Source organism: Callorhinus ursinus, unplaced genomic scaffold (genome assembly GCF_003265705.2).
Source record: "Callorhinus ursinus isolate GAN/ISIS: 27379988/994484 unplaced genomic scaffold, GSC_fseal_2.0 scaffold39, whole genome shotgun sequence".
Classification (NCBI taxonomy): Eukaryota; Metazoa; Chordata; class Mammalia; order Carnivora; family Otariidae; genus Callorhinus; species Callorhinus ursinus.
The window spans coordinates 20,664,672-20,687,328 of record NW_027397101.1 but is presented as its reverse complement, the minus strand read 5'-3'; the positions used below and the strand labels follow the sequence as shown (position 1 = coordinate 20,687,328).

The window sequence follows — 22,657 nt, the reverse complement described above, 5'->3', positions numbered from 1 at the left end:
CCTCTCTCGCTGTCTCTCTCTCTCTCTGTCAAATAAATAAATAAAATCTTAAAAAAAAAAAAGAATTGTGAATTAAAGATTTAAATTGCTCGCCACCTTCTAGAAGGTGCTTGGGAAAACCACCGTCTCTTATGTCCCTACCAAACCCATTTTCTCTTCCGTGTACATCTTACACCTACTTTCCGAATGAGTGATGGTTGTCCCCCGACATCATACTGAAATATCTCACAGGAGATGCACCTCCATATGTCTCTCGCTTTTAAGAGGAAAATGTGACTTTGGCTCTTTAACACCAGATGAAGAGAATGAGTCATCCCAGGCCACTGTACATTGGCCCTCTCTGTTGTTTTAATTAGCATCCGTCTACCAGCACTCAGCTGTGGATGGTTGGCTCAAGAAACCCCGGCTGTGCCCTGTAAGAGAGGTCTTGCCTGTCAGTCTGGCGCTTGGCTGGTGGGAGATCAAAGCACTGCGTTTATCTGGAGCAAATGCAGTAAGTTAAGCCTAACAAGAGTCCTTGTCTGGGAGTCAATATAAAGGTGGTAGAGTAAATTAAGCTCATCTAATTTAACCGCGCTGAGTACTTTGAGGATGGGAAGTAACACCTTGTGTCCTATTCCTTCTGCTGCCTGGGAAGGATTGGATTTAGTGGCTGCAAATCCGACAAGATCTTCAGCTGGTCCCGGGTGCTGACTCCTCAGCCCATCACAGCATTTGGATGTCATTACAACCCCGGGATGTGGTTAGACACTTAGGCTTGGTTTTAAAATCACGGTAAACAAGCGGAACAGAAATGACATCAATTATCAGCCCACAGCAGTAGCTGTCCAGTGCGTCTGCCTATAGACTAACAAAGAGTCATGAGATATTTGAGCAGGATGTGGTGACCTCAGATACGGCCTGGTCGTTTTGCAGATGTGGAAACAGAAAGGGCAGCCATCTTGCCCAATGCCACACAACTGGTGGGTAACAAAGCTCAGAGGAGAACCGCTGGACCTCCTAGCCAAGGCCCTTACAGGCTGTCCGTGCCAAAACTACTCCGCTTTTTCTGATTCGGGGAGAAAGAATGTAGTCAAACCGAAGGGGTTAGTATCCCTTGCCTGGACAGTTAGGGTTGCCCAATTGGAGAACGGTGAGGTTAGGTTGGAGATGTGGGACCAGGTCAAACAGGGATAGGAAAGAGGCTTCTTGGGATTCTATGCACTGGATCTAGTTTTTTCTGGGTCTAGCCCTTGACTCTATTCTACCGGCCGCTGTTCTCCGGGTGGAGTGCTTCTCCAAGCAGTGGCTGGCTGCTTTTCTGGATGCTATGGAGATGGCCCTGGTGGTTCGCCTCCCTTCTGCGTCAGAAAGGGGATGCCAGGCCCACCATTCAGATCAATCTATGGGACATCTCTGTGACCAGCAGAAATGCCCTGATCTGGCCCACAGTCTGTACCCTTTAAGTTCCAAAGGAAGGGTATTTTGCTGACTGAGAAATAAGACACGCCGCATCTGCAAATTATTGTCAGTTCTGGAGGCAACACATTGCTTCTTCCATGTTACTTTGCAGAAAGAGAAGAACTATCGTTCAGAAACAGCATTCCTTTTCGTATCTAGGATATGACCTTATCTTATAACAGTCTTCATCCCATCCGCAGACTTGAAAGTCTGGCTCTGGTTCTTGAAGCATCTCCCTTTGAAACCAGAATCATCGATAAGATGGTTTAGCTTCCACAGAGATTTGTTCCAAAGAAGTCTCTGCAGGCAAGTCTCTCAAGACACCATAAAATTGTGTGGACTAAAGCAGTGATTGGACTGATTAGCTAAGACTCAAGGTTGGGTAAAAATGAGACCTAGGCAGGACCGAACAATGAAATGCTCTAATTGATTTTATGCATGTGGAATGACACATACACTGCAGAGCATGCTATAATGAATCTGCATGCTGTGTGCATACAGATTTCACACTGGATCCATTATACCACCCAGTCACTCCAGTTTCTTATGCCCTGCAACCCATGAGCCAATCCATTACTATGGTGTGAGGGCTTGGGACCCAGGCTAAAAGTGGCAGAGACCCTGAAGCCTGTGGTTGCTTCCCTTCAGGAGGCAGCAGCAGTGAGGCATGTGCACATTCCGGTCGTGCCACGGGGCTCATTTCAGTGCACAGAGCCTTCTGGACCCTGAGCATGACCATTGGGCTGGAATTCCAAAGCCCTGGTTTCAATTAAATTTAAGTGGATTTGACTAAAAGTTTGAACTGATGCTAATTGGTTTTCAAAACACTGGGTTTTGAACAATAAGCATTCTGGTCTTGCCCACAGACAGAGGCACCCCACTCTGAACATACTCCTGGGTAGCAGGGCAGGCACGGCGCCCCTTACCTGGCCGGGCAGGGATCCAAACTGCAGGACTTGAGGAGCCGTGGCGGCCGGCGGCTGGTCACACACAGGTTCTCATCAGCAGGCTCCCGTGTCTGTTTGTTCAGGCAGCTCACCACAGCCTCCTGGACACCTGCGTACAAATCACACTGTCAGGCCAGAGTGGGCGTGTGTGGGGTGATGAAGTGTAGACAAGGCAGCTGGTGGGAGGCCTCTGTGATTGGTAGGGCTCTTGCTGCATGTCAGAGATTGCAGCGTGAAGCCCGGGGCTGCCCATCTTGTCAGGCATCGCTCCATCAGGGAGACAGTACTCGTGAGCTAGTGCCTCTGTAAAGGTGCCCCTGGAGAAGGGCAACTTCCCTCATGGGAGAGCTTGCACCAGTACTGATGAAACGCTTTAAGAAAATGCCACCAAAGTTACAGAGCTGCCAAAGCTGAGATGTGATAATTTAATGCAGGAGGAGAGCAGGGTGACCAAAAAAAAAAAAAAAAAAGAAGAAAAATGTCCCCGAGATCTTTACATGTTATGTTTTAATCAACAGGTGATTGTTGTATTTGGAAGGGAGGCCAAGAGCTATGTTTTAATACCCAATATCTTGTAAACTGCTGTTCTATTGGGGCCTCGCAATGGGGACGCCAATCTTTGTTGGTTTCCTTTTGATTCTAGTTCATTTCTTTAGTGACCTGGGCAGCTTTGGAAGTTGGAACAAAGGAAGAGAACAAGGTGTACAATGACTGTATCCATGAAACATAATGGTTTCTACATCCATGGGAAACAATGCTCCCCCTGACACTTGGCATGTCTTCGATACAGAGCTAGGAAAACAGGAGTTTGAGCAGTGACAGGATTACTGGCAAGTCTTTCCGGGTGGTGTGCAGGACCCCTTATGGAAACTTTAATGGAGCAAGGAAACATTTAGCTGGGTATAGTAATGACCGGACATTTCATTCTGGTGCCCACAGTCATAGGGAGAGTCAAAATCCACGGGTACATTATGAGCCAGGCGCCAATGCTGAGAGCATGACACGCACCATGCAATTCTCTCAACAGCTCCATGAGGTAAGCACTATTTTTATACCATTTTACAGAGAAAGAAACTGAGGCTTAGAAAGGTGGAGGTCATGTAGTTGATACATGGTGAGGCAGTGCCTCAGCACTGAAGCTTTTAATGGCAGCACTCACATTTAAAAATACTAAAAGGCTGCTTATATTTGCTGGAGATCTTTGGGAATAACCTAGAAATTTGTCTGGGATCATTTCAGCAAAGTCAGTATAAGGAAGAGGCGAGACAGGACATTCTTGATATTCCGCTTTCAGTCACACATAGCTGTGTATATAAAGATATGCGCATCTAAATATATCTATCTGGAACTAAATATTTGTATGTGGTTTTGGCAAAGTATGTGACAACACACATAATTAGTTCAAAAATAAATATACATTCTCTTGTTCTTATTTCTGTCTTGGTTTAACAATTAGTACCTAATATAGTACAACTGCCCCACTCTGAGCCCTGCTGCTTCCCTACTCCCATCTACTCCATGTTTGTCCAAGGAGTTATCACTTTGTAAAGTGATGTGACACTGACTGAGGTCACTAAGCAAGACTCACCATTTCAAAAGTGACATTTTAAAGATTTATTCATGAGAGACAGAGAGAGAGGCAGAGGCAGAGAGAGAAGCAGGCTCCCTGTGGAGCAGGGAGCCCAAGTGGGGACTCGATCCCAGGACCCTAAGATCATGACCTCAGCCGAAGGCAGACGCCTCACCGACTGAGCCACCCAGGCAACCTAAAAAGTGACATTTTAAAGCCAGGATCTCAATCACCTTTATTTCTTCCCAGAAGTCTGATGAATCAAACATTAAAAAAAAAAAAAAATCAGTCACAGTATTTACCTTGAGGCCATGGATGTAAATTTTCTTTTTTCTAACTTTTTTATGAGCTTCGAAATTTAAATATATCATGGCCAGTTCAAGATGGAACATTTGCGATTTATACTAGACATTCAAGCTACCCCGCTGTATTCTGTAATGCTGGCGACAGGGTGTTTCTCTCTTGGTTGCAGCTGGGATGAGCCATTTGAAATTTATGGTATGATGATATAGGAAAACATTTCACAAGAAATTGTTGAAATCATCATTGACACTTCCCTCTGGAATAGTCTGGCATTATTAAGGTAATGACGACAAAGTGCTGGATGAAGCGAACTCTTCCATACAGAATCTAGAGCTGTGGTTATATTAGAAATTAAGTTTTCGATTCATTTGCCTACCTGGTAATATTCAAGAGATTGTAAATGTCACTCTAAAATAAAGTATATATATATATTTTTTTTCAGCTACTGAACACTTTATGAAATTGAGTTGACGACGTCAGCAGGAAGTGATCATAGGTCTTGTTACCCGCCCTACTTGAAAGTGCTTCAGGTGTGGGCATGTGTGAAGGAGGTGCTGTTTCTACTTTGTGAATCCCTTGTTCATAGAACTTAGGTCCTTCTAAGACTGCAAGGAACAAGTGTTGCAAGGGCTAAAGTTTCTAGAAGGATGTCAGTATAGTCCTCTCTTAGATACGTGGGACACAAATTTATATTACCCCAAACCAATAAATCCTAGCTCAAGAGAAAAATCACCTCCGAGGTGGTTAAGTGCCAAGATTAAGCAGCATTCCAGAGTTACTAAATTCGACTCTAAGATATTAATACTAGGCCTCTGACACCGTGTTAAATGGCCATTGCCATAGGGGCCAGTTGCCTAGGCATTCTTAAGTGGGGTCTGGGGTGCTGAGGGAAACTCAGGACAGAGCTCTGTCATAATTAAGGAGTATCTGGGACCAGCCCTGTGGTCAACACACAATACATTTTTGGGGCATGATGAACAAAATGCCTCAAGGGCAGGGCATTCTAAGCATAGTGCTGTTTAGGCCAGGGGAGGTGGAAGAGGGATGCCTGGGGGAAGGCGCGTGGAGGGAGGGAGCTGGGGAGTGTGGGAGTGTGGGAAGTTGCAGGAGGGAGGGCATGTGAGGCCCTCACCTGTGAGGTCACAGCATACTTGGCCCAGCAGAGTGGGGCCAGGATGTGAGAAGTTAGCTCATCCAGTGTGTGCCCTTTCCAAGAAGGCTAGTATATGCACTGAGAAGGACATTTTAAAACAACACAGAACACATTTAAGTACAGTACTTCACAATTTTGAGTTTTCCTTTCTTTTTCTAATGATTTTTTTTTTTAAATTTATTTATTTGACAGAGCACAAGCAGGGGGAGCAGCAGAAGGAGAGGGAGAAGCAAGCTCTCCACTGAGCAGGGAGCCCGGTGTGGGGCTCGATCCCAGGACCCTGGGATCATGATCTGAGCTGAAGGCAGATGCTTAACCGAATGAGCCACCCAGGTGCCCCAAGTTTTCCTTTCTTGACAGAAGCAAAGGAGAGAGGACTCATAAGGAAGGGGAGTGGCAGGTAAAGACTTCCCCTTTCATTCTTGCCAAAGTAAATTTCAAGTTTTCCCTCAGGTCTATTTTAATGTTGATTTTACCATCTAGGAGTTCAACATAATAAAGCTGTTCAGGTTCAAAGCTACTCTCCTTGACCACACCTATTTGCTCACATACGGGAAATTCAAATATAACAAGGAGATGATAGTGGGATGTGGGACACATATCTGAGCAGGTTAGGCTCAATCTTCGAGAAAATGGGATTTTCAGTGTTTATATCTGCCAGAATAGCATAATTGTTACATGATATTTGATGACAGCTTGGGGAAACATAGCCACCAACTGTAGCCTAAATTACTAACTAGTTCCTTCTGGTTGCTACCTCTGCTAGGTGAAAGGTTACTTCCGTGTCTATCCAGTTTCTGCTCTTGAGATAGGGAAGACAATGAAATTAGCCCGACCAGCCTTACGACCCAAAATTGATTTAAAATCTGTTAATCCTACATGTTTTTGGTTGATTTCAGCAAGAATGATTAAAAATATATATAACAGTGTGGGTTATATTTTGGTGAAAAGATCAAAGTTGATAATACAATGTTACTGCCAAACACTGACTTCAAAACGTACATGTCCCATAGAGCAAAATGATTTTTTTAGTGCATATGGGCATCATATGGACCATATAACCCAAGCATATTTTCACCACTTTGGAATTTTCAACTCTAACATTTTAGGTGTAAATATATTACCTTGGCACAGTTACCTAAGTGTAGGTAAGTGTGCACAGTTGTTGACAGTTAAAGACATAAGACATTTCAATAACTTTACCCTGCCTTGGATGTAAAGGATGTACAATTTATGTTATACAAAGACAGTCAGTTCCTACAGGCAGAGATCAATTGTATATCAAACATCCAAATCTTATTTCCCAATCAGTTATCTTCTAAAAACATTTGAAATTAAAAACATTCCACAGGCTCTCTACACTTTGAGTTTTATACCCCTGGTTGATCAGCAGAATGGTTAGACTCTTTAAAGATAAAGGTATCTGGTTATTGATTATTCCATGACTGTGTCCAGTTTTTCCATCTGCTCAGTTCCAGGCTTGACTTGTAACTGAGAATCATAAGTGAGAGACCACAAGCTTCCCCCCCACCCCCGCAAAGAACATGCATTTTAGACTAGAGATAATGATCATTCCATTCAGGTGATCATGGAAATTGGGGATAAACCCACACCACCTGAACTCTTGAGTCACTCGTTATATTGGAAAAGAGGCCACTGTGGCAATTGGCTGTGTGGTCTTTCCACTGGATTTCTCAGCTCCTGCCTAGGCTCAGAGATCACCGAAGCTTATTTAACATTTCTTCCCTCGTCAGTATGGAAGAAAAGATCTCCTCAGTGTGTGTGGAGCACCCCTTTAGAACAGAGATTAGCCGAGTTCCAGGAAACTCTTCCAGAATCAGACGGAAAATTTTCAGTTTTAAAAAATAACAGGGCTCTCCATTAAAACACTTAAGAATGTCACGGTTTGAAACTGGAAGATGCAGAAACAAACAAGAACCTCAAGGTCAAAACTATTAAATGCTCGCTAAAAGATCTGATGGAGAAAATGGATTCTTTGCTCCTATGTACTTGTTCCCCTTTTCATTCCTTTTCCCAGCTGCATGTGAACATTTTGGGCACATGTACTCGTACATTCTCAATAATGACCAAAGACGCCTTTTTAATAGAGTTTCCAAAATGTCATGGTTTAGAAAAGAGTTTTGGAAAATAATTCTAATACTGGCTGAGAAACTTTGCTGGCAATGCAGAACCTTAATGTGCCAAAAGGGGTTTACTGATAGCCAGGGAGAGGGGGCTGGCAGGAAATTAGCCAGCATTTCCTCACCTATCAGAATCTCTCTTGGGAGCAGACGTGGGAGGCTGTGGCATTATGAATCGATGTATTTTCTATAGTGTGAGAGAGATCGTAATCTTGAAGAATTCATTGTTGACTCAAATGCCTTCCTCTCCCCCCCCCTCCACAATCCCATTATAACACCTGAAGTAATGGCTGAATCTGTTGTTATCACTGTGGAATATCCCCAAAGAACCAGGTTAATACACGTGGACACATTTAACATTAAGTAATATCCGTAAGGGGGGCAGGCATCAGGAATTCTCTAATGCTTAGAGAAGTGTGATGTGCTGGAAAGACTCTAGATAGAGAAATAGATCAATAGCAAGCCTAATCCCAGCTGTCACGCACTAGCTGTGTGATTTCAAGTCACTCAGCTTCTCTGCATCTTCGTTTTCTCAGCTGTAAAATGGCGGTGGGGTCAGACTTTAAAGTCCTTTCCGGTTCCAGGTAACCACGGTGTTAATTGCCCTTTCTATAGCCTTTGCCCTTTATGAAGAGCTATTGCTTCAGGAAATCAGCTGAGTAAATCAGGGGGACTCTAACCTATTCTGGGGAAGAGCAGAATGTTTTGTCCTCTTGGGCCTTGGTCCATACCACACGCGCCGAAGCAAGGACAGAGATCAACAAAACTGAATGTTGAGAGCCTTGCCAGGTCAGCGTCAACCGTGTTTCTCAGTCAGATACACTAGGATATATTGCAAAACATCAGGATGACAACTGAAAGTCCAAGCGTGAGCTGTGTTGGCCACTTGCAGCTGACAGTCTGAACGCTCCTCAAGCCCAGGGAGGGATACATCTGTGTTTCATTCAGTATGCTTTACATTTAGAAGGGCTTCCTCCTGCCCTCCCCCTGCTTATCATTCCTGGACTAGAGGCTGTCACGTGACATAGTCTCCTGCAGGGAGAGAGGATAAAGCAAAAGGACAAGAAGACAGTGGGGCTCTGGGCCAGAGTCCCCCTTCTTACCTCCTCCACATGACTCGGAGCACTTGGTGAAGCCCTCATATTCCCAGTCATACAGCTCGTCAAAATCCTGCAGGCCACCGAAGAGGCCATCTGTCTCTTCTGGGTTCAACGCAGGTACTTCCCCGTGGCATGGTCCTGCATAACAGGCACGCTGGGATGCTGGCTTGGGCCCTTCACACTCGTCGACAGGCAGGTCAGCCACGGACTGAGAGAAAGACAGGAGCACCTGGCACCTCACCATTCGCACCTGGGTCCCCACACCGCAGGTAACCGTGCAGGCCGACCAGGCTTCGGGGATGAACCTGCAGTCGGCAAGCAAACAAGAGGACAAGATGAGGAGCCCCAGGCACGAGACCGTGGGGGCTGCGGAGGGCGGCATCCCACCTGTTGCCACGGCCCCACGCTGTCCCGGGATGTGCTCCGGGCTCTGCCACCCTGTCCTGCGATGGGTGCTTCAGTTTAGTTCATGAGCTCATTTGCCGTGGTTTCTGGGTTGGTTTTTGGTGTCATATGAACTCCCAGCTGGAAGCCACATTCCAGCTACAGACCACCTGCTTTCTCCCTGCCTTGCACCCACAGTGCTAGCTCTTCAGAGCAGGGAATCAGTGGTTTCTTCTCTCTCTCTCTCTCTCTCTCTCTCTCTAAATCCCAGCACTTGTGCCTTCTGCAAGACGCTGGTTATTCTTATAGCAGACTAATACTGATACTAAAAACTATCACAAAATAAGCCCTTGGAGATATTTAAGGAGGGTTTCTTTTGGGGGGGGGTCTGGCTCTCATATTCTATAACTTTCTTTTGCTTTTCGGCTCAATGTGCTTCCCAAGATTTATTTATATATAGAAAGGGGTTCTTTTTTGTAAGGTTCCAAGAATGGAGTGAAGTCTTGTTCCTCACACATTCTTTGAATTAGTCTGGACTACAATTCTTTTTATATCATAGAGAAAAGCCATGCTACAAATTTAAATCCACAGACGTGTCATAGGAAACGAGAGATTCTGCATTCGTACAAGTTTGTTCGACAGTCCCCTCTCCCCCACCCCCTGAGACAGGCCGCACTAGTGAGAATTTGGTTTTTCTCTGAGTTTCTCTAGAATGTAGGACAATATCCAAATTCCAAAAAAAGACTTTCCCGCCCACTAATCAACAACGGCCTTGACTGCAATGACCTTGAGAGGGACCTAGGGAAAAAAGCCCAGAGGGAACCACTAACATTTTCAAAAAGTTAGTATAATAATCTGGAAAAAGAACTTTGGAATAAGAAGTTTTTATTTTTCCATGATCCTACGGCTTTCTCATTTCTCAGAGAGAAGTGCTGTGGAGGCATGCAAACCTGGTCCCCTAACCTTGACTTTGGCAGAAAACGAAAGAACTGATAAGAAGATTATAGCATTAAATCCTAGCAAGTGCAAATGGTTCAGATCTAGTTTAGGGAAATAGAAATCCTAGCAGGAAACCAATCCAAGTTTTCAAATCGGAAGGATCATAACAAAGATGTTTCCTGGGCCTGAGCTGGGGCTGTGCATGGAGCTGGCCAGGAGAGCCAGACTCCCCAGACCCCCAACAGCTCATGCTGTCTGAGGCATGAAGAGCCATCCCCTAGGAGAGAATGAAGGTCACATACAACCCTGTCAGGAAGGTGGATAAGGGAGGAAGAGCCATCCAGAATTATTCCCAAGAAATTCTCATCACAATGTTACTTCCCTCTCTTGTCTTTAATGCTCGACCTATCTTCCGGCACCCAGAGAACATGCGGGGAGAACAGTACCCTAAAAAATTAAAACGTCTCCTTCTCATTAAATAATGCTACCGGTAGGAGCTTTTTATAAATATAAAACCCAACTCTGCAATCAAACTAATTGTAACCTTCTTATTTACACATTCACATATATATATATATATCTGTCTGGCTCCTGGAACAAGAATTTTGACAAATACACAAACACCGAGTGTTACAACCCAGGTGTAGACATTAAGGAAAATGCAAACTAAACAAATCTGTATGTAAGAAAAACCCAAAAGCAAATGAAAGGTCCGCCAACCTTGACAATAGTGTGTGAATAACGTTTCTTATTTAATAATGTGGTGAATTTTATTTTCAAATAAAAAAATGACAAGATCTCAAAAAGCACCGCACCCTATTAGCTTTTCCTATGCTGGAAGAATTATTGTTCTGTCACCTCTAACAGCCATCTTCAGAGACCATTACAAGAGAACAAGGATCAGCTAGCTTTTTCTGTAAAGGGCCAGGTAGAAAATATTTTAGAGTTTGTGGGCCCTGTTTGTGGGTCTTTGTTGTTGCAACAATTCAACTCTGCCAACATGCTGTGAACACAGTCATAGACAATATGTAAGCAAATGGGTGTGGCTGTGTGCCAATAAACTTTATTTATAAAAACTAAAAGGAGGGTGGTAGTAGAAAGGTCTGAATTTGGCCTGTCGGCTGTAGTTTCCCAACTCCTGCTATAGGACCTTGAGTGGAGATACCAAACACACCAAGATTCATAAATGATCTTCAAACTCATTTCAAGCCTTAGTTCCCATCTTTTCCATATATATAAGTTTCTAAGAGTGGCAAGCAGTTAAATTGATGTATGTTTTATCTTCCAAAGTGAGGCCCAGATGAAATCTAGAATATAAATGATCCACAAACCAAACCCTCAGCTCTCCTTGCCTAGCATGTCAATCACTTTGCATTTGGTCTCATTCCAGGACCAGGAAGATATATCAAAAGCACCCAAAGTAGAAAGGGCACATTACTGGAGCCTCATGAACTCATTGCAGTGCTTGATCCTTGTTTATTTTGAAGCAGCATTTCAATGAAAAGAAATGTGTGTGTGTGTGGGCACACACGCGTGCATTTGTCTATTTTTTATTATCTGGACCTTTAGGGTTAATAGCAAAAACAATAAACATCAATTTTAGGTCTCCCAAGTGAGAGTCTTATCAAATGTCAAATAGCCTTTCTGGCTTATCTCCCAATCCACTATCCTTAGGTCTTCATCAAGTTCACACCAATTAAAAATGATTTGGCTTTTAAGTGGTGCTGTCTTTTGGCAGTCATCTTAATTTCTCTAGTGCATACACTGTATGATATAATATATTCTCTCTTGTTGAAGGCAGGAGATCATATTTCAAAAGAAAAATATCTATTAGAGCAAATGGCCAAGTGAATAATAACTGTTTTTCATACAAAACTTTCCCCCACATCCCTAGATCTCCCAACTCTGTGTTTACTATCTTGAGCTTTCTGGCCACAAGTGGGAAGAAGCAAGGTCAGTTAGAGGGCAGGCAACTGAGCTAGGACGTCTCAGTGTAAGGCTTAGGAGTCTCGGTTTGACTAGTACTTGCTGAGCTAGAATCCTTAAAGTGGGACCTTTAAAATGGAGTCAGTAGGGTGGTTTTTTTTTTTTTTTTTAGTCATTTTGATGTACAAATGTTTCAGTGAAAAGCTCTTACTATTGAAGTTTAATTTGGGTATTTTTAAAGTTCTTTTTGTTAGCAGCATTGTTGGGGGATGAATGCAGAATGACTGGATAAGTGAGTTCTTTCAGAGAAGGGCTCAAACTTCAGAGAAGACCGATAGCATTTCTGCATGTAGTCTTCCCATCCCCAGGAAATTAAAAAAGAAACCTGGCAAATAGATGACTTATGCTTCTGTCTGGTCTTCAATTTGCAAGCTTAATTGTTCATTTCATGAACAAAAAGCTTATCCTTTCATTGGAGTTATTACCATAGTCCCTTTTATGAAACAGAAAACAGTGATAATCAAATTCACTTGTAAAATCCCAACGTGGTTTAGTTTATATGTGGCTATTATGAAGTCAGAAGCACGGACCAAAATAATAAGAATTGCTTTATTAATATAGTGCTAAACAGAAACCATTCACCCTTGGTTAATTAATCTCGTGTCACTGCAGATCTTAGCCAGAGTTTGGCTCCAGTTTTATGCACACATGGTCTATAACTAAGTTGTTTTTTGTTTTCTTTTAAGCAGGCTCCATGCCCAATGTGGGGTTTGAACTCACAACCCCGAGATCAAGAGTCACGTGCTCTCCCGACTGAGCCAGCCAGCCTCCCCTAAGATTTTTAGCTTTATCTTTTCTCCTCTTATTTTCCTCTCCTTTCTCATATACATGTTTGTTCATTCAAAAAATCATTGGGATTATTCAAAATAAGAATAACTTTATAGGGGTCTTATGGTAATGCTCTTACCAGCCTCACCTCAGTCTCTAGTTTTAAAACACAAACTAAAACTTGCAGGTAATCACATGACAAATACTTAGGGGCACCTGGGTGGCTCAGTCAGTTAAGCGTCAGCCTTCGGCTCAGGTCACGATCCCAGAATCCCAGAATCCCAGGATGGAGCCCCATATTGGGCTCTCCACTCAGTGGGGAGTCTCCTTCTCCCTCTGAACCTCCTCCCTCTTGTGCTCGCTCTCTCTCTCAAATAAATAAATAAAATCTTTAAAAAAATTTGATTTTATTTTGTTATGTTAGTCACCATACATCAGTTTTTGATGTAGTGATCCACGATCCATTGTTTTCGTATAACACCCAGTGCTCCAAATTCTTAATTTTGATTTAGTTTTCGACCTTAATAAATTTCAGCTAGACGTCAGATAGGTTTTGTGGATTTCTTTACGCTCTTTGTTTTGGTATATGCTTGGGTATGAGAGTGGTGGCAGGATCTCAGGGTGAGGAGAGAGGAGGGAATGAACTGAATAGTGGAGGGGAAATGATAAAAGGCTTTTAACACGCACCTAGGAGGTTAGTGGGTGCCCTGTCAAGTGCCTCCTTCCTAGTTACTGCAATCTCGCATTGACTGTGAGCTATTTTACCACTCTACAAATTACAGAAAATGGATAATGCACGTGATTCTTGCCCACAGAAATGCAGATTAATTATCTAGTGGAATGCAATTGCTGTCCTGTGGACAGACCCATTTTGCATCTACTTGTAAATCCATTCCAACATCTTATTTGCCTAAATATGTATGGTTCTTTGAAATTTCCTTTGAATTGGTCGGAACATCTTCCTGATACCCTCATTAATTAATGAGGTAGACAAAATCTTGGACAGATGTTCATTTTATAGATGCAGGAGAATCATGGCTTTTCCCCTTCTAAAATTTTATCATTTAACTAGTGGCCACAGAAGGATCTGGAAAATAGTGTATTAGAAAAATAAAATACTGTATAAGTAATTCTACCCCACATTAACCAGAGAGTCTTTTACATAAATATATCATTTGGGGGCAAAAAAAAAGTCACCATACTTTATTGGTAATGATGCTGTTTTCTACATTGCCTCATTTATTTTGAATGCAATCTTCTTTTCTCTATTCTTTTTCTTTTGAAAAGTTGGTTCTCCTCCTGGTTCTGAGCAACCCTTGAAACATTAATGGAGTAAAATCTTTAGGAGAGGGTGGCTTCCTAAACCAAAGCTAGGCATTTTGGCATCTGAACTGAAGAGGCATTTAGAAACCTGAGCAAAAGAAATTGCTGTTGGGTGGGACAGAAACTTGGAAAATGGAACAGGAGACACTTTCTTTCATCTGTCTCAATTTTACACGCGATCAAAGACCTCATGTAAACTTCTTTAGTTATTTAGTGTCTCACAATAAAGTAAAAGATTTTTTCAAAACCCTCCAAAATAAGTCAACAAACAAAAACCTTTGGAAAGCTACAAAGGAAAGGCGACTCTTTAATTGAATCACTTTAGGGATTTTAGAATTAATTGTAAAACCCTTAACACCAAGACAACCTTTAAATGATTCTTTAAAAATACAGCTAGGGCACTAAAGTTTTGGGAGAACACTTACCCAAAACGGGCCTCTCCATTCACTTAGAACCACACCTAAACCATTCCAAATAAATAACAATCTAACTTATTTTAGTCAAGGATACTTGACCTGAATATGGAATTATGGAAATATTTCTCAACCGCTGTTGTTCGCTTACAACTCTCTGGAACTGCAAGTAATTCATGCTATGCAACTCATATTAAAGTCTCCAAGCACAATTTTTCAAAGGTGTCCGGGACATCACCCCACAAAACATCTGATAGCACCACTCTTTTTTTTCATAGGTTCCTCCAATCCTTAAGTATCACACGTGGGTTGTGAGAGTCTTTCATCAATGTAAAGTGATTCAGTAGTATAACCGATTCATAGCATAGACCGATTCCAGAAATTCAAATAACAGAACGCAATGAGGATTTTGAATCAACCACCAATATATCTGAGAAAAAAATTCAGTCACCGCCCTGTCTGATGCTGACCAGTAACAAAGAAAGAAAGAAAGAAATACGAGGGAAGGACACAGTTCCAAACAGACTAAGGCAGTACTGGGAGAGCTATATATAGTGGCCTTTTCCAAGAAGCAGACTTCATTTTCTCATGATAATGATGCCCTTTTGAGTTCTTTGAGAGGCAGCTGGCCTCTGCAAAAATGCCTCTATGACTTTCTTGCAGAAACGCTCAGTGCTAGAAGTGGGAGAAGAAAGTCTGGCCGCATTAAAGGGCACATTCTCCTTTCAAAGAGACTTTATACTAGAAGGAAATGCTGTGGGGTATCAGAGTTCTCTGAGTTCCAATGAATCAGAGATTAAGGGGCTCTGTCAAGGCCCACAGCCTCATACTTGAGGACTCTGTTACACTCATCTTGCAGTGCTGACCTATCTTTCTCGATATGGTTCCCAACAAGGCATGAGAAAGAGTCTTACTAAAAGGAAGGACCCTGTGGACTGTCCAGGAGTTTGTTCTTCTTTAATCGTAAGAGAAAAGCCAGCAGGAAGACAGGTAATCATCAGATTCTGAGGATCCTGGCCCCTATAATAGTCTCTGCTCTTCCCAACAAATAACACCCTCAACTATTTTGTTCCCAGCGGCATCCAACACAGCTGACCATGCCTTTTTTCTTGAATTATTTTATCCTTTTGACTTATACAACAATAAACTCTTGGCTTTCTTTTCCTTTCTGGTCAGTTCCTTCTCCGTCTCCTTTTCTAGGTCTTTCTTCTTTCCTTGAACTCTAAATGTTGCAGCGCCTTGGAGCTCTGTTTGGTGCTATCTCTGATGTGTTCAGTGATTCTTGGTTTCATACACCACAAAGGTGTGGGCAACTTCGAAGTATGTAATCTCTAGTCTGGACGTTTTTGTCCCCTGAGCTTTATACCCAAACTTTTTTTTTTTTTTTTTTTGTAAGTTTTGGGCTTGGGAGCCATTTTACTCTTTGAAAGGAGTAAACACTAATTTAACATAATTATTTTATTTATCAAAAACTTATCCAGTGCTTCTTATGTGCCAGGCACTACTCTTAAGTGCTTTATAAATAAAAGCTGTTAAATCCTAACGACAACCAGATAAGAACTATTATTACCCCCATTTAATAATTACTGTTCGGATGAGGAAATTGAAGTCATTCACACAGCTAGTAGGTTTCATGCTCTTAACCACCCTACATCGCTCTCTCTCCTGACTGACCACTTTTACTTTGATATTTCAAAGACATCTCTAGGGGCGCCTGGGTGGCTCAGTCGGTGAAGCGTCTGCCTTCGGCTCAGGTCATGATCCCAGGATCCTGGGATCGAGTCCCGTATTGGGCTCCTTGCGCAGCGGGGAGCCTGGGCTTCTCCCTCTGCCCGCCACTCCCCCTGCTTGTGCTTTCTCTTTCTCTCTCTAATAAATAAATAAATACAATCTTTAAAAAAACAAAAAACAAAACAAAAAAAACCCCAAAAAACAAAGGCATCTCCAACCAAAAATGCCCAAAATGGAACTCTTGATTTCCCTCCTCAGCGTCTTAGTCCTCTTCCAGTCTTCTCCATCACAACAAATGATTCCACTGGCCATCCAATTGCTCGAGTACATATTTAGGAGTTATTCTTGACCCCTCATTTTTCCCAACTCCTTGCTTCCAAATGGTTCCCCAATTCTATCAATTCTCCCTCAAAAATGTATCTGAAATTTATTTACTTTTCTCCATCTCCACTACCACCACCTTGATCTAACAACAACAATAGCTAATGTTTACTGATGTGCCTTAAGCCCTTTCTACATATTAACTCATTACATAACTCCTAACATTGTTAGGAGATGGATGCTGTCAGAAATGTTGTGAAATGTGTAAAAGAGATCCTTTCAATGGAATGCTGACATTGCCTAGTAGACTTTTGGGGTGGGAGGTTGCCTAATTCTACGGCGGTGTGAATCTTTGTTTGTATTTGGCTAGACAGAAGTTTTCTTGTAGAGGGCTGTGATGACACAAATGTTTCCAGTCCATAGTGATGGAAAATTTTTTTCTGTTCATGTCAATGCAAAGGATTTTGTCTGGTAGAAAATACATACTTTTCTATATCCAATTCTGATTTGAACAAGTTTTAACATCTCACTGGTTCCCTTAATGATTTAGGAGTTAAATAAAAATGTTGACATGTGCTCATTTTATATTTACATGGATCACAATTTTACCTTTTTGAAAATTATGTTTTAACAGTACTATTTTCATCCCAATTGTTAGATGATAAAATTGGGGCACAGAGATTTCTAATGCCATACTGTTAAAAAAAAAAAAAAGGCAGAATCAGGATTCAAACCATGGCAGTCAACTCCAGAATCCATGCTCTTGACCACGTCACCATACTGGCTGTCAGGCGGCCACATAAGCCACAATCACTGAAGCTACTACCTCTCTGCGCGACCACCCCAACAGCCATTGGTCTGTTTTCTTTCTCTCTTAGACCTTACCAAGCCATTCTTCTTGCTGTAGCCAGGGGGATCTTAAAATGTAAAGCTTTTAACTATTTCTCAGTATACCTAGAAGCAAAGCCAAACTACTTACAAAGGTTACATTATACCCTTCTCCTTCTTCATTTCCTGCTCTTCTCCCCCTGGTCACTAGCCTCCAGGCACACTAGTCTTCCTCCTCTTACTTAAATGTGTGTAATTCTTTTCTGCCTCAGGAGTTTGGCAGGTGGGCCACTCCCTGGATGACTCTCCTTCTTTCTCTCAGCTTGGAATAACTCCCACTCATCTTCCAGGCCTCAGTTGACAAGTTTCTTCTCAGAGCAGACTTCCTGAAACCCCCCAGGCTTGCTGGGGCTCCTGTTAGACTCTCTTAGAGCCCCTCTTCATTTACTCAGAGCAGTTGTCAGCCTCTAAAAATCAAGTGTGAATCTTTATGTAATAACTATCTCCCTTACTATACCAAACCTCTAGGAAGGCAGAACTTCACATAATAGATAATAAATATACACTTTTTAAATGAGTAGATACATAGAAGGGTAAAAGTTGGTACTGGGTTTGTTCTTGGGTCCAAAGACTGAAAGCAAGCTAAAGAGGCAATAGTCTTGAAACTCAAAGAAATTAAATCATACCTCTCTGTTCTAGGTATTGGCCTGAGCAAACAAAAAATTTTCCTCTTGTAGAAGTTTCTTTTGGTCTTTTAATAAAAGTTATTGTGCCCCCAAATTCAGTAGTGGGCTTCTCCATTTTATATTTCTTATAGCTGTTCTCAGGTAGTATGTGCTGGTCTCATTTTGTCTTGATGGGATATTAGGTTATCATGTAGCTTGAGGCAAGTGTAAATTCTGTGTCTATCACACTTCAATTTAATCTCAATAAAAATGATCTTTTCTAGAAGAAAAGGACTTGGGGCAGCTGTTTGAGCCGGAGGCTGCCTTCAGTGATTTATACATAACGCTGATCTCACATTGTCTTATCATATAAGCAGCTACCCCAGTGAAGGCTCTGCGGCATTTTGGAGTTGTTCCTATGTTAGGGGAACCCAAGGAGAGCTCCTCTTTTTCGTCTACTCTTTAAAACTCAAGAAAAGATAGGCCACTAACTGTATGTAGCAGATACAAATGGAGCCAAATTAACTCTCTTCGCAAATAAAAAATGAGTCCATGAGTTGTTTTAGACCGTCTTCCTCTCCGACTGCTTTTCAGACCTATGCACACAGAGCATAATTTAAAAGTTGGATTTTTCCTTGAGGATAGGCTGATTATTTAAAAAGCCACATCCAGGGACTCACATGCCATTATAGCTTACAATGCTATTAGTGCATCCGTAGTTCTCAACTTAATACCAGAATGGAGTTTTTAATGTATATCATTTCCCTGATTTTGATAAAAATCTAAAATATTGTAAACTCAGAATACTTTCCATGAACCGTTTTTTTTTTTCTTTCCATGGAGTGAAATTGGTTTATTTTGCAATTTTGTAAAGGTTTCTTTCCTTTAATTCAACAAGTTTGGCAAAGCTTTCCAATGAAAAGTTCAGTTCATTAAAAATGACCTTAATGGACTTAACATATATTGGTGGTGACAGGGTCCATACTTTATTTTGGCACACACGGATCCCATTAATTTGTCTTTGTCACTCTCTGGGGCTCAGCTGAGCAATAGTTCAGATTTAGCTTTCTCAAAGTAGCTACAGAATGAGCAATAAGTGGAGACGTTGGGAGGGGCTGACAAATTTAGAATTTCTTGGTTTGCAATAAAGGCTTTTCTAATGACTACATAAAAATGGCTCCATCTGCTCTGTTGAGTTTGTTACTGATTTTTCTGTCTCGGTGCGCGTTGGGAGCAATCTATGGGGATCAACTGTATTTAACCCAGAGTTGAGAGCGGATGCTTTTCCACCCAAGCATTTTCTAAACTTTCCTTATTAATTTTTGCAATTCCCTAGAGGTCCCTTTTTATTCACATAAAGGTAACTAGCTTTGTCCTTTAGAATAAACTCCATTCAAAGTGTGATGCTTACAAGTGAATCTGGAAAAAGGCTCTGAAGTACAGCAGAGAGGCAAGGTGGTGGTGTTAGTTCGGGCACCACTGGCTGAATTTTGGGTTGAATTGTACTTTTCTCTCACATACCAGTAGATACAACATCTGCCTCAATTTCTCCATATGTAAATAAGCGAGTATTATACGTTTTTATTCCCTTAAAGTTTCTCTAGGAAGACGCATGATGCTGGGAAAGGTCCAATCATCACCCCAGTTAACATGTATAGAGAGCTTCCTGCATACCAGGTACTTTATAGGTACTAACTTATATCTTTGTAATAACCCTATGTTTTAGGTACTGTTATTATGCTCCTTTAGCAAATGAGGAAACTGCAGCCAAAAGGTTAAGTGACTTGCCCAGGGTCTCCTGTTGCTAGTGGTGGATCCAAGATGAACACCGGGCTAATCTCTCACTAGAGCCCACACTTCACCACAGCTGGTGCAAGTTGCTGCCCTGCGTGGAGGTCTGATCAATAATTAAACTGCTTTTTACTTTGATCCCAGCAGGGCTGTGTCCTTGTTTGAGCACACAAACACACAGACTTACCCCTCACCAGCTCACACAGTTGGCAGCATGGTGTATCGAAAAAAATTTATATTTTAGGAAATTACCTATGCTTTCTGCAGCCTGTTCTCAACGTATAGGTAAGGATCGATGAAGTACATATACCGATACAAAAGACCTGGTCATTGGCTATGTGAAACATCCAATAATCCTTCCTCAAGTCCTGGTTTTGGAGTGAAAGATTCAAATAAGTTCTATCACAATCTGCCGAACATCAGTTCGTATCAACATCCCCCAAATTCTTTCCATGTAAATTGCATTCTTCTCTCATTTATGCTCAAATTTGTGAATTACCACGTCCTAGCTTAACTATGCTAATATTTTAATTCAGAGGAACGTATGGTGGTGGAGAGGATTTGGGAATTCAGTAAATAATTCTCCTACACTTCTTTTTAAATCTGTAACACCATCACGCTGTGCATACCGAAACACCAAATTGCACTTTTAAAATACAGCTAGCTCCTTTGTTCAATCTGTGGATAAATGACCAATATTCAGCACTTTGGACACAATTCTATCATTCCCGTGATAATGCACTCAAGGTTCCTTGAAGGCAAGGACTACTGGGTTTATTTTTATGGTATTTGCAACTGGCACAAAGCTTGGCACAGAGCAGGTGACTTATGAGCAAATTTAGCTTCTTTCATTAGGAGATGTGAACACTTTAGCAGATCTATGGACTTTCCACAGTCATCTAACATACATAATCAGTCAGAGAACTTTTATTAAGCATGCTGTTGCAGAGGATATGATGGAAGAGAATGATTTGGGTAGATGGGAAGGAAGACAGAAAGGAAGGAGTTGAAAGGGAGCGAGGTCATGACTATTGTGGGGGAAGGGCTGACTCAGTCTGGCCAGTATAGGGCTTTAGCTCTGCGATGTGCCAATTCTCAAAACTGAATGCTTTTGTGTTTTTTTTCATCCTGTAATTCTAACGCTCAACCCTATTCTGCTTGAACATTCCTTATGTCGGTTTAATGATCTATAGATAGTATTTAAACTGCTTGATCTTAAATGAGATGAGTTTTGATTCTTAAGAAATAGATGTATATATGAGATATTCCTTTTATTTTCTGTGGCCTGAGATTCACGAAGAGAAAATAATTCAGGCACCTTGCATTGAGGATATAAACAGCAAAAGTATCTGGATCCATTACTAATGTTTGATTCCTTGAATATTCTTTGGGGGAAAATATAAAAACACGTGTCACACAATTAACATTTCGAGCCACTTTTTAAAAAAAAATATGAATTCACATTCTTAACCACGGAGTTAAGCCATCCACATTCTCAGACAACTTTACTGGATATAAATATGGACTAATGTAAACGTGCGCTTAAATATTATATATTTAAATACTATTTCCAACAAGGTAAACAAGGCATTTAATGACTCCAGGATCACCATGGCTACTCTTATTGGCTCTTCTTTCTGTATCTAATTCCTTGTGGGTTCTGTTCACCCAGATGCATGACAGGAATTTCCCTTTGCTTCTCATTGAATCGGCCCCATCACTAAGCTGATGCCATCTGGCATCCAGATATTACCGCTGCCTTTGGCCTCCTTGTGTTCCTTTTGCTTCTTCCTTTTTTTAAAAAAAAATGGTTTACACCGAGGTCATTTATGGCAATACACTTAAGGCCTGACTATTGTGTTGAAGCACAAAAATGTTTTCTTAACCATGCAATAAAGCTGTTAACTGAAAATCTGATGAGATACCCCAAGATGTTTTAAGGGCAAGATCAAGGCATACAGGACCACCCAATCCTGCTTTTGAGAGGATGGCAGCATGAAGGCTCTGCACCCGGTACGTGCCAATGTCTGCAGGAGGGTTGGCTGGTTGAAATGGTGGTGTTGGTCACCTAGTGTCCAAAGTAATCACCTGCTTCCTGTTGCTTCCTCGGAGCCATCCAAGCAGAACTCCTGGCAACTGAAATAAATCCGGGAGGAAATTGGCTTCCTTAGGTACCCAAGTAGTCCTCCCTCCCTCTTTCTGGAATGACTTGATTCAGAGGGCAGAAAGTCTAAAAAGAGAAAGGCAGAGCATCTGGAGCATCTAGGCCATAGCTTTTGCTTATGCCTCCCTTAACAGATGACGCCTTCCAGAGCACTGAGTGGCCTGTTAGTGGCCTGAAGGAGTTAAGGAAGTGAACAATTTCCTTCCTATTCCAAGTTGGATCAGGCTCATTAAGAAGGGCAGCTGATTAACGTCCTGTACAGCAACAGTAGACGCGCTGCCTTCACATGTCCTAGAGGACACCAGAGTTATCATTTTTGTTCAAGAAATGAAGCTGTCAAAGCAGTTGCTGTGTGTACTTGGCCTGAGATGGTTGTCATGTTTTTGCATATAACTCCACAAAGTAAGTTAAATATAGGAGATGGGAAATCAAGTCAGTAATGTATTTAGCTTCTGATTAATGAAGACAATTATACTACCACACTGTAGTTCTGATCCCTCAGCAAGTAAGAGTGAGATTCTGAGGGCTTAATCTATTAAGATTAAGAAATCTATTCCCCATATATTTGTCAGTGGAAGCAACCAGCTGGACTGAATCTGACATTTAAATCCTAGAAAAATCAAGAAACAGACTCTTAATTATAGAGAACAAACTGATGGTTACCAGTGGGGAGGTGGGGGGGAGGAATGG

At 41.8% G+C, this 22,657-nt stretch overlaps 1 protein-coding gene across 1 annotated transcript in view; it reads right to left on the bottom strand.

Annotated features, from left to right (window-relative positions):
* ADAMTSL1 (ADAMTS like 1) overlaps positions 1-22,657 on the bottom strand; it is a 407,202-nt gene that overhangs the window by 191,787 nt on the left and 192,758 nt on the right. The window contains exons 14-15 of the mRNA XM_073880850.1: positions 8,658-8,959; positions 2,367-2,496 (exon numbers count right to left, since the gene is read on the bottom strand). Coding sequence (XP_073736951.1) covers positions 2,367-2,496; positions 8,658-8,959 — 432 coding nt within the window. The remainder of the gene's footprint in view (positions 1-2,366; positions 2,497-8,657; positions 8,960-22,657) is intronic.